The 14,000-nt window shown below is 54.0% G+C and overlaps 2 protein-coding genes and 1 non-coding gene across 4 annotated transcripts; 2 read left to right on the top strand and 1 right to left on the bottom strand.

The window, feature by feature from the left end:
* The first annotated feature begins 129 nt into the window (after positions 1 to 129).
* Positions 130 to 220, top strand: TRNAR-UCU (transfer RNA arginine (anticodon UCU)). Its single transcript is given in 2 exon segments — positions 130 to 166; positions 185 to 220. It is a non-coding gene; the product is annotated as a tRNA-Arg (tRNA).
* Positions 221 to 1,788: 1,568 nt separating this feature from the next.
* On the bottom strand, positions 1,789 to 7,830 carry COQ4 (coenzyme Q4). Its single transcript, XM_074923393.1, has 7 exons — positions 7,745 to 7,830; positions 7,442 to 7,614; positions 6,860 to 6,956; positions 5,051 to 5,153; positions 4,574 to 4,703; positions 3,602 to 3,695; positions 1,789 to 2,971 (listed from the first exon to the last, which is right to left on the bottom strand). The coding sequence occupies exons 1-7, from the start codon at positions 7,804 to 7,806 to the stop codon at positions 2,809 to 2,811; spliced, it is 822 nt and encodes a 273-aa protein (XP_074779494.1). The 5' UTR covers positions 7,807 to 7,830; the 3' UTR covers positions 1,789 to 2,808.
* A 37-nt stretch (positions 7,831 to 7,867) lies between these two features.
* TRUB2 (TruB pseudouridine synthase family member 2) lies at positions 7,868 to 13,613 on the top strand. Of its 2 annotated transcripts, XM_074923390.1 has the most exons (8): positions 7,868 to 7,977; positions 8,062 to 8,178; positions 8,282 to 8,356; positions 8,918 to 8,979; positions 9,278 to 9,359; positions 9,962 to 10,034; positions 10,479 to 10,615; positions 11,356 to 13,613. In XM_074923390.1, the coding sequence occupies exons 1-8, from the start codon at positions 7,881 to 7,883 to the stop codon at positions 11,643 to 11,645; spliced, it is 933 nt and encodes a 310-aa protein (XP_074779491.1). In that variant the 5' UTR covers positions 7,868 to 7,880; the 3' UTR covers positions 11,646 to 13,613. The 2 variants fall into 2 exon arrangements, with proteins under 2 accessions (XP_074779491.1, XP_074779492.1); XM_074923391.1 differs by lacking the exon at positions 8,282 to 8,356.
* Positions 13,614 to 14,000: the final 387 nt, after the last annotated feature.

Here is a 14,000-nt window from a genome sequence, read left to right as displayed (position 1 = left end):
GGGAGTCGTAGTCCCGGCCCGGCCCCGGCAGCGCGGCCCGGCGGCGGGGGGGCGGGGCGGGGCGGGGCGGGGCGGGGCGGGGCCGGCGCGCGGCGGGAAGAGGCGGTGAGGGCGGCGGGGCAGAGCGAGGGCTCTGTGGCGCAATGGATAGCGCATTGGACTTCTAGCGCGTGTGACGGGAGTCATTCAAAGGTTGTGGGTTCGAGTCCCACCAGAGTCGCATTTTGCCGCCCTCCGCGGGCTTCCGCGAACCGCACCGGGCCGCGGGGAGCCGCCACCGCCGGCCGCTGCCGCCCCGCGGGGAGACCCGTTTTCGGAGCGGAGCCACGCTGCGGCGCAGGTACCGGGAACGGACCCGCGGCCGCTGCCGGGGGGCTCCGTGTGTCAAACGTACCTCGGCCTGTGCGAGGTGCAGCGGCAGCGTCCCCTCCCCTGGAAGTCGCCGTCATCGCACCCCCAAAACAGCCCCCGCAGCACAGACACGGGCTGCACCAAAAAAAACATTTTCACACGGCACGGATCTGCCCCCTCCAAAAAAAATATTTTCACATGGCTTGTGCCTGACCTGCCCAAATCACCCCCGCTTCCCCCCTCTGCCGCTGCCGCCTGCCTTCTTGCAGACTCGGCGAGCGGCGGCCGTGGCGAAGGGGAGCGGCGGTGGCCGTTAAGTGACCCGGCTGAGCAGATGCAGTTTAAAATTACATGATGTGCCATTTCTGTAGCGCTGGCACCAGCCCACCAAGCAACACGCGGCGGCACAAAGGCGGCACAACCGCCGCCGGCAGCACCAGCACCACAGAAAATAACCCAAAGTGCAGCGAAACCCGCTCTCGTGACCATCGTTTCCCGTGTTTCCTTGATCGCTGCTCACAGCTTCTGGAAGCGACGAATCTTTTCTGCCCGTTGGTTTAACCACCCCAAAGCTCCGACACATTTCTGATGCAGAAAAGCACATTTCCAGGTCATTTTAGGGCCAAACGCTTCTTTCATCTTGACCAGTGCAGTAGGACAACCCCCACCCTGTGCATTTCACCAGCAGCTGAGGGATGTATTTATATGATATCTTTTATTATCTTCTTGAAATAAATAACTCCAGAGGCCAAGGGGAGGCATGAGCCTGGTTTTGGAGAAAAAACCAAAGTGTGGCTGATGGGGGGGAGGGGGTAGAGGGAGAAGTTGAAAACAGGGAGTCAGGCACCACAAGAAGGAAGCCAGTCTCTGTCCTGGTGTCTGCTCTTAAACATAGCTCAAAACCCAAGAGTTTTGTCCCTGTCAGCCTCTGGGGATGGAGTGACACACCATCAGCCTCTGCTTCTGCCTCCAACATCCCTCAGGAGACTGGGATGGGGCCAGTGAATCTCACAGCAGGGCAATGCCCCGTCCCCCGGCTGCATAACCCCTCCCAGGACCACCAAAATACCCCAGTCAGAGCACCCCTGCCCTCCCCTGGGAACCGGGATCACTTTAGGAAGCCCCCAGCCTTGCCGCCCTTCCTGCTCCACACCACGATCTTCCCCTGTCTGGGCCTTTCTGCAACAACCACCACAAGGAGCCACTCAGCAGCCCAGCACCCCCAAATCCCAGCTGGAAAGTTGCAGCTCCACAGCCCGTTTTGCACCCCGGTCCCCCGGGATGTGCGGGCACCCCTGTGCCCTGCTATCACCTGCCACCATGAACAGCAGACCCCGCTGGAGCTGAAAAGGGGTGAGGTTTCACATCAGATCTCCCCCTCAGAAGGGCAGATGGGGTGGAAGCAGAGGGCTAACAAACCACAAGCTCTACCGTGGATTTTATTAAGCAAGAAGGAATTTCAACAGCAAACCCACACATACAGAGAGCTCCGGGCCTTGTGGCTCTGCCCTCGCATCCGACAGCTCTGCTCTCCAGCTGCTGGCAGTCTGGAGCCCTGTTTAATTAACCCAGACAGCAATCAGCTCCCAGACGCAGAGCAAGCAGCCGCCGTTTCTGCACTCTCAGGATTCAGCCCCTTATTCCCGATCACGTAATTTTGTTGCCCAAGGAGGGAATAGTTCCTCTTGAAAAACAAGCGCAATCACGTGGATTTCAGCATTTTTGATGGGGAAGGACTACGAGGAGACACAGCAGACTGGGATCAGCTCTCAAACAGCCAATCCAGCAGGGATAATATCGAAAGGTATTTCCCTGCCTGCTCCCACGGGCATGCAATTGCACACCGCCTGGTCTCCAAGGCATGAGGCACATTCCACATGACCCATCAGGAGACCAGTTAGGCACCAGTACAAGAAGGGATTTCACTGTTGCACATACCAAACCTGCCCCTGGGCTGCTCTATGAATCAGTAGTTTAGCTTCAGTCCAGGGTGGCCCCAAGACTTCAAGCCTCAACCTTTCCAGGGAGGGTGGGAGAAGGGATTTACCTCCACAGCCCAGAGCTGCAGAAGGCTGAGGAAGCAGTTTGCTGCAGTGTGTTGTAAACCAGCTCTGCTCCCTTCCCATCCCAGCATTTCAGAGAATCACTACTGAAGCGCTGTTGCTGGGGGGTACCCGAGCAGCCAGACCCAGCTGGCAAAGGCATGGCGGGTCTTGCCATCCCTCCACTGAATCACAAACAGCAAAAAGGGTCAAGTTTTGTCATGGCACAGGGAGGTGCCACTTGTCCTCTACCAACAGGAGGGTGCCAGCTCTTGCCAGGAGAAAACTCAGCCCTTGGGTCTGTGGTGGCTGGTAGCAGAGCCACATTGTGCTCCTGGGCAGGAGATGGAGCGTGGCCGGGGACAGCTGCTGTCTGCCAACGGGGATTCCCTGTCCCCTCCCCAGACTTGAGCTCTCACACTCGAACGGCCGGGGGAGGGAAGATGCCGATCTCCTCCCGCAGGGACTCCACTGGCTGCTCCCAGCGCTGCTCGTAGTAGACATTCAGGATACAGCTGGCATTGCGCCCGCTCCGAATCGCCCAGGGAACCAGCTCAGTGGCCAGGACCTGCAGCTTTCTGGAACAAATGATACAGGAGGTGACAGTTTTGATTTCCACGTTTTGTTTTTGATTTCCTTCTCTAAAGTCCCCATTGCAGGCAGATGCCAAACCCATGTGTCCCGTGTACCCCTCCACCCTTCTACCATCCCTCCTGCTTAACTCACAGGGAAAACTGAGGCACAGAAAAGAACAGTGTGCCAGGAAGGTTACAGTTGGCAGCAAACCCAAGACTAGACCTCAGGTTCTCCACACCCCAAACAGTGCTGGTCCACCAAAACAGATGTGGTGGGGCAGGGAACAGCCACCAGTGTGGTGACGGTCCTGCTGGCTCTCAACATGTGCCCAGCCACGGGCAGCCAGGCCTGGGCATTGCTCCTCCTGCCTGGCACAGGAGATTTGGTGCTAGAAGTAGATGAAGCATCAGGTTCTGCTTCAGCAACCAGGCAAAGCCATGCCTCCTGCTGTCACTGCTTCCCTGGGCTGTGGGGACAGAGCAGCAGGTTCGCACGAGGGATCCCTGACTGACTCCCCCCTGCAAACGAGCTGTGCACCCTCTTCATCCCCAGAGGACACCAGAAAGTATCACCTAGGCTGGCACATCCCCGGGGCAGAGACTCCCTCCTCATCGGGCAGTGCTGGTGCCTACCGTGCACTGAGACGGACGGGGCCGAACGCTGCTCCCAGGACACACATGGGCAGCCCCGTCTGGACAGCTTCGAACCACTTCACCACGACCTCACCTGGGAGGGAGCAGGGAGCTGTCAGCAGGCAGGGCACCCGGGTCGAGGGAGGGCCAGCCAGGGCCGTGCGGTCCCTCAAGGCAGGTGCACAAGCTGCCCCTTCCCTGGGATGCCCACACACCCATCCCCTCTGTCCCTGTGGCAGGACTCAGGAATGCTTCCCAGGGCTGGCTGTGGCCTCATCCTGTGCCAGGATGAGCCTCATCATACACCACCCACACGAAAGGGATGGCCCACAGGGAGCAGCACCTCACACTGATGCCCCATGAGCTTGGGAAACACCTCCCAGGCAGGACAGCTCCCTGCAGATCTTTAGACACGCAATTGCTGAATTGACTCCCTGCGTGGCTCTCCCTGACTCTCAGCACAGGACAGACTTTTTACAGATGCTGCCAGGGCTCAGCCAAAGCCTGCGTAGGAGACCTGACATGCTGGTTCCCGCAGGCTCACCAGCAAGGCTCGACTTGCGGCTTGCTATTGAGTCAGACACAAAATGAGGGCAAAGGACATGGAGACACACAGATAAGGAGAAACCGGGAACCCTTCACTTCTGCCTTCACTCAGAGCTTGCGAAACATTCCTCCCTCACTGCCACCCTCCCTGCCAGGCAGCAAACACCCACTCGCCTGCCCAGCAGCTGCCTGCACCCAAGGCTTGGGCAGAGCATCTCCCAGCAGGGGAAAGGTGACATCCCATGCCCTCTCGGTCACCACAGAGCCAGTGATGCAGGACAGAGATGATGCAAACCGCCCTGCACACCAACCCGGGCTGAGGATCAAGGAGTCTGACCGGTGCAGCCTGCTCCGTCCCTGGGAGATGGAGCTGAGCATCGTCAGTGGGGTTTGGCAGCTCAGCCCTCTGAGCCCACTGCTGCTCACCTAGCATGTTGGTTGGCATGCCCAGGAGGGTGTGCATCAGGTCGTGGACTTCCCGGTACCGCTGGATCACATACGCCAGCTCTTCATCATCAACAAACTTGGGTGGCATCCGGGTGTCTGGAGAAACCTTCTGCAAATCCAGAGAGGTCCAGTTCAGCCCCTTCCAAACCTCCGGTTTCTGGCCTCATTGTTTAATACACAGCAATACATGGTACCTTTCCTCAGTGCATCTCCCGGCCTCCAATAACAGGGGTCAGCATCATTTACATAGATGAAAACTAAGGACTGTGCAGCACTGGTGACAAATCCAGCACTGTCCAACACTCAGCATCTCATCCTGTCTCCTCAACTCCCTCTCATTCCTGGAGGGTTCCCCACAGGTTCCTCCATGGCTCTAATCTCCCTCTAAACCACATCCATGCTCCCAACACAGGGATCAAGTCCAGGCATTTGCACCCTATGAAACCCCACACTCACGTTGTCCTCCAAGAACCGGACGTACTCTCGGCCCAGCGAGCCGTCCGGCAGCCCCCGCAGCTTGGACATGTCCAGGGTGGAGAGACGAATGCGAGGCCGTTCCCTGAAAGCAAAACACAGGTCAGTGAGTCTCCCAGTGAAACCCACAGCAGGGAGTCCTGGAGAAAAGGAGCCCCTGGAAGCCCTCATCCCCTGCCTCTGCCCCTCCTGGGCATTTTCCTTGCATGGATCTTGACTGCCCACTGCAAGGATAGCATCATCCTTATTTCTGTTGCTGAAGCTGGGACACAAATTGCTTAAAGGATCTATCTGAAGCCTTAGCAACAAAATTGCTCTTATCTTGCACCCCTGTAGCAACTCCAGTTGCAAAAACACCGGTGTCCTCCACACCAAAATGCTGCTGCCATGTGGGCTGTCAGCCAGGCAGTCTCCAGCAACAGCCGGTCCCGGGAGAGCAGAGCTCTTTAGCATCTCTGCAAAGCAGCCAGAGCTTCAAAGGAACCCTAAAAAGGGGAGGGAATTCGTTCTAAACACAGGTTTAATTTTTCTCCTGCTCAGGCTTTCACTGCCAGCCACGTGGCAACCATGCATGGAAAGGTCTTCTCTCCAGGTTGTTGACAAACAGGTGCCCCACAGCCCTGGAACTAAACAAAAGCCTTTTTATTTCCATACACAGGATAAATTCTTCCCATGATAAAAGCCCTGGATCCAGCAGCTGCTCAGCCCCTGGAGTGGAGGTGTCAGAGATAAGCAGGACTAGCACCAGCTTCACCCTGGCTGCAGGCTCTTCCTTCTGTATTTGGTGTCAAAGGGACCTCAGCAGCTAGAGAATTATATGGAAAAAAAAAAAAAAAGACTTGTGTGCACAAATCACCACTGCAAATCCACGCAATACCACAGGGCAAGGAGCCGGTGGGGACACCTCTCCCCAGGCCACAGTGCCTGTGCTGTCCCCTGTCCTTGGGCAGTTCCTCTGGGTCTCAGCCCCATCCTGGTGCTGTGTGTCCTTTGCCAGGTCGGCGTCTGGAGCCAGGATCAGGCTGCTCTGCACAAACGTGTGGCAAAAGGCAGCTTCTCCCCAGCCCCTACGTGGTACAACCCAAACAATACACAAGCGGCAGGCGTGACACATAAGAAGGAGCAGGGAGAAAGCAAGCAAATAGGCAGTAAGATCTTGGTTAATAAGAGATTCATAAAGTCCCTCCCGACACACTCGACAAGTCCCTGCAGACATGGAAGCAAAAGTGATCAAGACTTAACAAGGAAGACAAGAGAAGTGGCCTTATTTCACAGCTTAGGGAGATGCTGCAGGCGCTGGAAAAGAAAATACGGAGGTGCCTAAGGAGGAGGCAGACCAGTGGAGACAAAGCCTCCAACGCAAGGAGTCGCAGCAGCAGGCACAGGGGAGAAATCCATGGACGTGGTGGGTTTTCACCCATTGCTGAGCGGTGATGAAAACCCACCACGTCCATGGATTTCTCCCCTGTGCCTGCCGCTGCGACTCCTTGCGTTGGCACCTGCCAGTTCCAGCAGTGAAGCAGAACAGACAGCCAGCAACATTTGAAATAGGGCTGGGCCCAGCGCCTGCTCTGCTCTTGCCCTTAGACTTGCCACAGAGCTCTCGTGATCATTAAAAACAGAGTAAAATAAACAGCCTGGAGGGTTAGAGCTAACGAAAGGCCTGTGCCATTTTCAAGCCAGGGAGCGCAGGGCTCTCCCTTCACAGGGCCCAAGAAACATGCTTGGACTCATGTCTCTCTCCCCACCACCAACCACGCAGCGAGAGAGGGGGGATGCGGAGGGACGCACTGGAGGATGCGGTAACCTTCAGGGTGGTGTTTCATCTTGTCTCGCAGGCTGGGCAGGGCCAGGCAGCCTGTGGTCTCCCCAAGGACTGCTACCATGTCTGAAAGAGAGACCAGAGAGTGACCCAAGAGTGGTTTTTGCAACATCCAGCCGTCCTCAGTTGGCAGGTGAGGAAATGGGGCAACGAACCCCTTGGCCAGGAGCAGGCAGCAGCCTGTGGCAAAGCAAGGAGCCCCACAAACCATGATCTTCAGCTTTGGGCTTCTCTGCCCCGGTGACACCCGCAGGGAAGGATGTAGGAGCAGGCGTGAGGCCTGGGGGACCGAGGAGGAATGAGATGGGGCTGGGTGGCATCACAGGGGGTCAGGAGGAGATCACTGGGGTGTGTTTGGGGTTCCTCACCCACTTTTCTACAGCCTCCTGCCCCGGGCCATGGCTCAGCCCTGCACTTGCCCCATTACTAGATGTCTCACTCGATGGGAGGAGAAAAAAAGTTCCATGAGAAATTCCCGGGAGACACGGGGCGGGATTTGCTGGACGTTAATAAGGCCGCTGGGTGGAAGGAGCCCCCCCAGCTCAGCTTACCGTGTCTGTAGGGGTCATAGAGAGCCATAAAGGCCGAGCCGGCAGCCAGCAGCGCTTTCTGCAGCGGGCTGGTGGGGATGTGCCCGGGGTACAGCTGGTAGCACCCTTCCTCCTCCTCCTCCTCCCCGCTGCGGCCACCCCGGGCCGGCGGCTCGGCGCGGCTCAGCCAGGCTCTGCCTGCGGGGAGCAGGGGGTGAGGGACCGGCCCGGAGAGACCCCAGCGCCCGAGGGCACCGGAACGGGGCGGCCACCGCCCCGACGGTCCCGGGGCTGCCGGCGGAGGGCGGGGACGGGGACAGGCACTTGCCTGGGGAACCGGGGCCCGCCCGCAGCAGCGGGACCAGCGCCCGCCGCAGCAGCAGCATCTCCCCCCGCCGGCGCCGCCGCCTGCCCCGGAAGCGCCCGGCGGGGCGGGGCGGAGCGGGACCGGCAGCGCGACATGGCGGCGGGCCCGGGCGGGCTCTTCGCCGTCTACAAGCCGGCGGGGGTGGCGTGGAACCGCGTCCGTGAGGCGGTGGAGTTGCGGCTGCTGCGCGGTGGGGACCGGCGGTGGGGACACCCCCCCTTCCCCCCCTCGGGGCTGCCGGCCGCCCCTGACCGCCCCCCCGCTTCTCTTGCAGAGCTGAACGCGGCGCCGGGGCGCGCCCCGCGGCAGCACGTCCGGTTCCTACCGGCCCCGGGGGGGGCGGTGGGGCTGGTGGCCACCAGGGTGCCGGTGCTGGCCGACCATCCCCTCGGTAAGAGCCGCCGCGGGGCCTCGGCCGGGGGGAGGCGGGCGGCGCGGTGGGAGCCCCGGGGTGGCGGAGGCTGCTACCGGCCCCGACACCGTCTCCGTTGCAGTCCGAGGCCCGCGGATCAGGGAGCTGAAGATCGGAGCAGGTCACCGGCTGGACGTGAAGGCCTCGGGAGTCTTCGGTGGGTCTCGTCCCGGAACGGTGCCGCGTCCCACCGGCTGCGAGGCGATGGGTTTCCGCGTGGGGAAGAAGCGGTGAACGCTCCGCCGTGACCCAGCAGTAGCCCCCGGGTCTCACAACCCAGCTGGGAGCATAAATGTTAAAACGCAGAAGGACCGATCCTGCAAGACACTGGCAAGGCTGGGGAGACGGGAGCGACCCTGCACCCCGGCACTGTGAGGCACCAGGCTCCTGCCAGTGACACCACCAGCGATTGCTCACGTAACCCCCCATCTCCACCCCGCCACTTGAATCGGCTGCCCTGTGGACAGCATTGACAAGGTTTTGCCCCGAAGTCCCCAGGTGGAAAGTTCTAGAGAAATCCAAGAGCCCTAGTTACAGCCTTATCATAGTTTTGATGACAGGCAGTAATTTGGGGGTCTAATTGCACAGACATGACCTCTAAGGAGGTATGGCCCGTCCAGGGGGAAGAAAGGCAACGTGAGTGTGCAACGCTGTGTAAATGCACATCAGTAACTTTCTGTGCGGTTGAGTAACGGGTTCCCCCTCTTCTGTGTTTCAGTGCTTGGCATAGGCCATGGGAACAGGCTACTCACTGATCTGTACAACTGCCACCTGACCAAGGTAGGGCTTGGCTCTGACCGGCCTCACAGTATCCGAGCTCAACCTCACCCTTGTTTCCTGCCCCGGTGACCCAGACTGGCCGGGTGACGGTGGTTCTGCTGTTGAGTCTCAAACCCACCAATACTTTTGAGAGCTTTCCAGGGTCCGGAATTTCACATGGCTGTATGAGCTGAGGACGCTGCTGTCTTTGTGCAACTTTGTCATAGCCTGCACTGCCTGGCAGCCGCATGGCACAATGTTGCTACTCTATTGCTTGGAGTATTTCTTTGATAAATTGCACTCTTTGCTCTTCTTCAAGGTTTACACTGTTGGGGGGCTGTTTGGTAAAGCCACTGATGACTTCTCGGACACAGGGAAGCTAGTAGAAAAGACAACATTTGGTAAGAAACTGGACTGATGTATTGCTAAAAACAAAACCCCAAACCAGAACACCAAACAACATGCTAACTGTAAAGTATTTAACCGGGTAAACTGCACAGCGATAAAAGGTCCATCTTAAGTGCTTTCTAGTTGTTACTTTTACACGCAGCCCATGCGCAATCCTGACGTCATAGTTCATCTGTTCTAAATACAACCACAGTATAGACAAAGCCAGTATGAGTCCCGATCACAGTGGTTGCTATAGGGTTGGGTGGGTCGCAGATCTCTCTGTAAATCATATTTAAGAGACAGTGGTTAGAAACTTTAACTGAATGAAACTCTTCAAACAGCCAGTAAGAGAAACTGGAGCCAGCATCTTGAAATCAATTAAGGAAAATAATTCTTCCCTTTGTATCGCGGTGCTGTGCTGCTCAGTGCGTTACCACAGTACAGCCAGGAGAAGTGACTCTGCTAAAGCCACCTCAGTGGTTCTCATCAGCCCATTTTGATGTGACTGCCTGCCAAAGGGACGGTAATACCCTGATGGCACATTTCAGACTGCTGTCTCTTTCCAGTTTCTGGGTGGATAATTGAGACTTTGTTTCTGCCTTAATGTTTGCAGATCATATCACAAGGGAGAAGCTGGAACGGATTCTCGCTGTCATTCAAGGAACAAATCATAAGGCCCTGCTGATGTACGTATCCAGTGGGGAAATGCAGCTGACCTGATCCAACTGCCATTTGCTGGTCTTTAAAACAAATGAGATGATTTTGTTAGCCATAATCAAAGTCTTTAAAGGTTGTAGTGCTAGACAGGAACAGAGAGAAGTTACTCAGAGTGCGCCGTGCTCTGGTGAGAGGTTGCAGTTAAGCATCCCTGTATCCTGAAATCTCCAGCTATTTTAGGACCTATTAGCTACACTAGGACCTACAAAAATATCTTGTAGACATGACCGAGTACCTCCATCCCAAACTGTGCTACACTACTGACAGTACACATACAGCATTAAAATATATGCAAAGACTCAACACACAGGCAGTTTTAAGAAGAAAAATTGCAGCTCTGCTTTACTGGGGGCGAAGATATTTTGAATCCCATTGAAGAGAGTTAGTGTCTGCTTCCTTTCTTCTTTTTCCAGGCATTCTAACATTGACATGAAAACACAAGAGGCATATGAGCTGGCTGTCAAAGGGTTGATCCGCCCCATGGGAAAAAGCCCTCCAATCATCACAGCAATCCGATGCCTCCAGTTCGCACTTCCAGAATTCCAGCTAGGTAGGACTGGTACAAAATGTACTGGGGAAGTCTGAGTACGTATTACAGCAAGTCAGTCAGTACACTGCAGTTTCTTTGTGATTTAATGCAAAATGAGTGGCTAGAACTTTGTATCAACACGTAACTGGTAATCTCCACAAATTTAGTTTTATAGTTTCCAGAGTCACAAAAGCACCTGCTTGTTAGATGAACTGTTTAGTGTGGTTGAAAGATTTTTCGGTAGGGCAAGACCCGGAACCTCACAGTACCGAAGCTGCTTTATAAATCAAGCCAGCTGCACACTTAGCTCACAGGTTATTCCTTGCTAGTTCCAGATCTTAGACTGAAGCAAGAAAATTTGCATGGTGAATACATACGGGGCAAAATTCTTCCTTATCCCAGTGTTTCAGTGTAATGCAGTTCAGTGTTAATGGGGTTTTTTTTAAGGTGTGGTTTGCTTTCCTGCAGCCAGTCTCCTCACAAACTATTTTACTAAAAGGGTACCTTTTCTTACCCACTTTGAAATACCTTAATTTCTACATTACTCTCCTGTATCTATGAGTTTGTTCTGTAAAACATTCATTTTGGGAGGGGCTAAGACACCCTGCAGTATTCTGGAAAATCATAATCCAACCGTGCTGTATCTTAAATACTCTCTTTTACCAAGCCAGTTCTTTCCGGTAACTGTGAGCGGTGTCTGGATTTACAGACAAGGTCTGAGTTTGTTTGCTTCTTCTGAAGGAATCTCTCTGTCCTCCTAGAAATCCAGTGCTTGCATGAGACTCAGCAGTACCTCCGAAAAATAGTTCATGAGATTGGTCTGGAGCTGAAATCATCTGCCGTGTGCACGCAAGTGCGAAGAATACGGGATGGTGTTTTCACACTGGATGATGCTCTCCTGAGAACCCAGTGGAACCTGCAGAGTATACAGAATGCAATTTGGGACTGTCAGCTTAAAGTGAAAACAGAGATAGAGAAAACGCTAGGCCATCAGGATAAAAGTCCTCTTCATAAGATGGATGTGGAGATGGCCCAGGCTGCAGACAGCTGAGTGTGTGCCACGGAGGGAACGTGCACAAGCAATCTCTGTAGCACAATAACGCAGCTACATGCTGACAACATGATGGACAGCAGAAGGAAAGAGGTTAATTGCGGTTCACTTCTACCCTTTCCTTGAGATGGCTGTAATCAGAGAAGCATTTTTTTCAGTGACAGGCTGTATAATTTTTTTTTAAAGCATCGCAAACAGCTCATTAACAGGAGTTAGCTGTGCCAAAATTCCTGTTGACTTTGGGAACATTAGGTTGCTAAGGGATATAAAAACCCATCCCCAAATTGTTTAGCAGCAGGAAATAGACAGCATCTTAGAGAGCTGTATTCCCTTGATTGCACAGATTTGTTTGTTCCTTGCAACTGGCAGCATAGCTTATCTACTATATGGATTTTATTGTCCCCTGTTGTCTTGGAGTATTTTCATTCCATTAGCCCTGCTTTCAGACACGTAAGAGCTCAAAGTCAGACTAAAAGAGGGACGTGCAGGAGGAAACACAGCTTGCACAAAGCAATGCAAGGAAATGGTTATATCCAGAGTAGGCGTGTGTGATGAGGAAAGTGGCTTGCAATAGCCACTTGATGTGTAAGATACATAAGAAATAAAACTGAAAGTGACCTAAAGGGGAAGAGCCTGATTCTTGGCTCAGTACTCATCCATGAGTACACTAACTCATTGAAAAAAGAGCATGCTGCTTTTAAAAATTTCTTTTTTTCTTTTTGTATTCCTGATCAGCCAAGGGTGTTCAGGGGTGTGTGCTATCCTGCTCTGCAGCAGCTTCATGCAGACAGCATGTACTGCCCTTCAGTGAAACTCCGTAAGCTCTGTCATACTATTTGTTCTCTGTTAGCTCATTATAGCCGGGTCTGACCTAGCAGAAATACACTTTCTTAATTTAAATTAAAAATCTGAAGTTAACACCATTATTGCACTCAGTATTTTTGCAGCTATACACTTAGTTAGCAAGTTTGGAGATTTATTTATAGAAAGCAGTAGATTTGTTCTGTTCCTCTTCTGGATTTGGACAAAGGCCAGCATATCGTCCTCCAGACAATACCCATTAAGGTACAAGAAGTAACTCTGGGAGGAGCAGTAAGAGGGGCTGTGATGAAGAACCTAAAGAGTGCTCTCCTGTCCTGAAGCACCCCAGGAGTCATTAACTTAGACCCTGGAATCTGTTAGTTCTGTGTTTCCCTGCTCTGCACAGAGCAGCAGCAGCAGAGCGGAGCTGCCACCACGTGGCACGTCACCGTGCCAGCCACAGGGGCTCCCCAAGGGCAGTTGCTCTTATCTCAGCTGGTTGGTTCTGTGGGTGTTCATCCTCCGTGGACAAGGAGTGGGGTCAGGGCCCTTCCCATGGACAACTGTCTTGTGCTAACTGAAAAGCAGACCCATCCCTACAGGAGCATGAGCTCTGGAGTCAGCCACAACACTCCCACAGCTACAGCTGCAAGTTTTAATCCTTCTGCTCCTACAAGGAGGGGAAGAAAACACGGATTTCTCAGTCCTTAAATAACCTTCAGTAACTTCGGTAATGGAGTATACTTCATCCCCCCTAGCTTACACCTAACACAAACTGAAGGAATTTCTGTACATACTTCCCATTGCAAAAACCATTTCCAGCTGCACATGCCGCTGCCAGATGAACGTTTTGGCTAGAACACTCCAGGCTCAACTAGTTCTTCCACGCAGAAAATACCAGCCAAAACAGCAACACGCGTATTGAGAATAAAGTTAGCGTTGCCCAGTTCTAGCCGCCTTATGACTTTTTTCCTCCCCTTAAAACTACAAAATGCAGGAGCTTCCCACACTTGGCATGAGTAATTTATGGTGGGAAGGATACACCTGTAACCATACCCCTGAGAGTCCATTCCTACATGGCCACAGTAAAATCCCTCCCAAGCACAGCTGCACATCAGCAGAGACTCACTGGAATGAATCTCTGCATACACAGGCTTTGTCTGTGCCCCTGCTCTAGACCCCTCCCCACAGCTTTTGTGGCAAAACAAGATACTTATTAGTGATGCTTCCGTGCCAAGTCCAGAACCAAGAGCACAGAAACAATTATCTGTTCTCAGCAGCAGCCTTGTGACTGTTTTCTGGTTTCTAAGCACTATGAAGACAGATTCGACTCAAATTTGGAAATAACGAACAGACCACAGCCTGGGCCTGACTGGAGACCAGGGCAAACTTACTGGCGAGAAGGTCTTAGAAGTAAAAATGGGCAGAAGGACATCAAGCTTGAGTGAAAAAGGGACAATGGGTCTGCAGTCAGCAGAGCACTCTATCACTTAGAACTGCCCAAAGCAGCCAAATTTAGTCTGTGCAGTCACCCTCGATCCTAACACCTGACAT

This window comes from Athene noctua, chromosome 20 (assembly GCF_965140245.1).
Source record: "Athene noctua chromosome 20, bAthNoc1.hap1.1, whole genome shotgun sequence".
NCBI classification, from domain to species: Eukaryota; Metazoa; Chordata; class Aves; order Strigiformes; family Strigidae; genus Athene; species Athene noctua.
The sequence above is the reverse complement of the archived record's forward strand: the minus strand, read 5'-3'. Positions and strand labels throughout refer to the sequence as shown.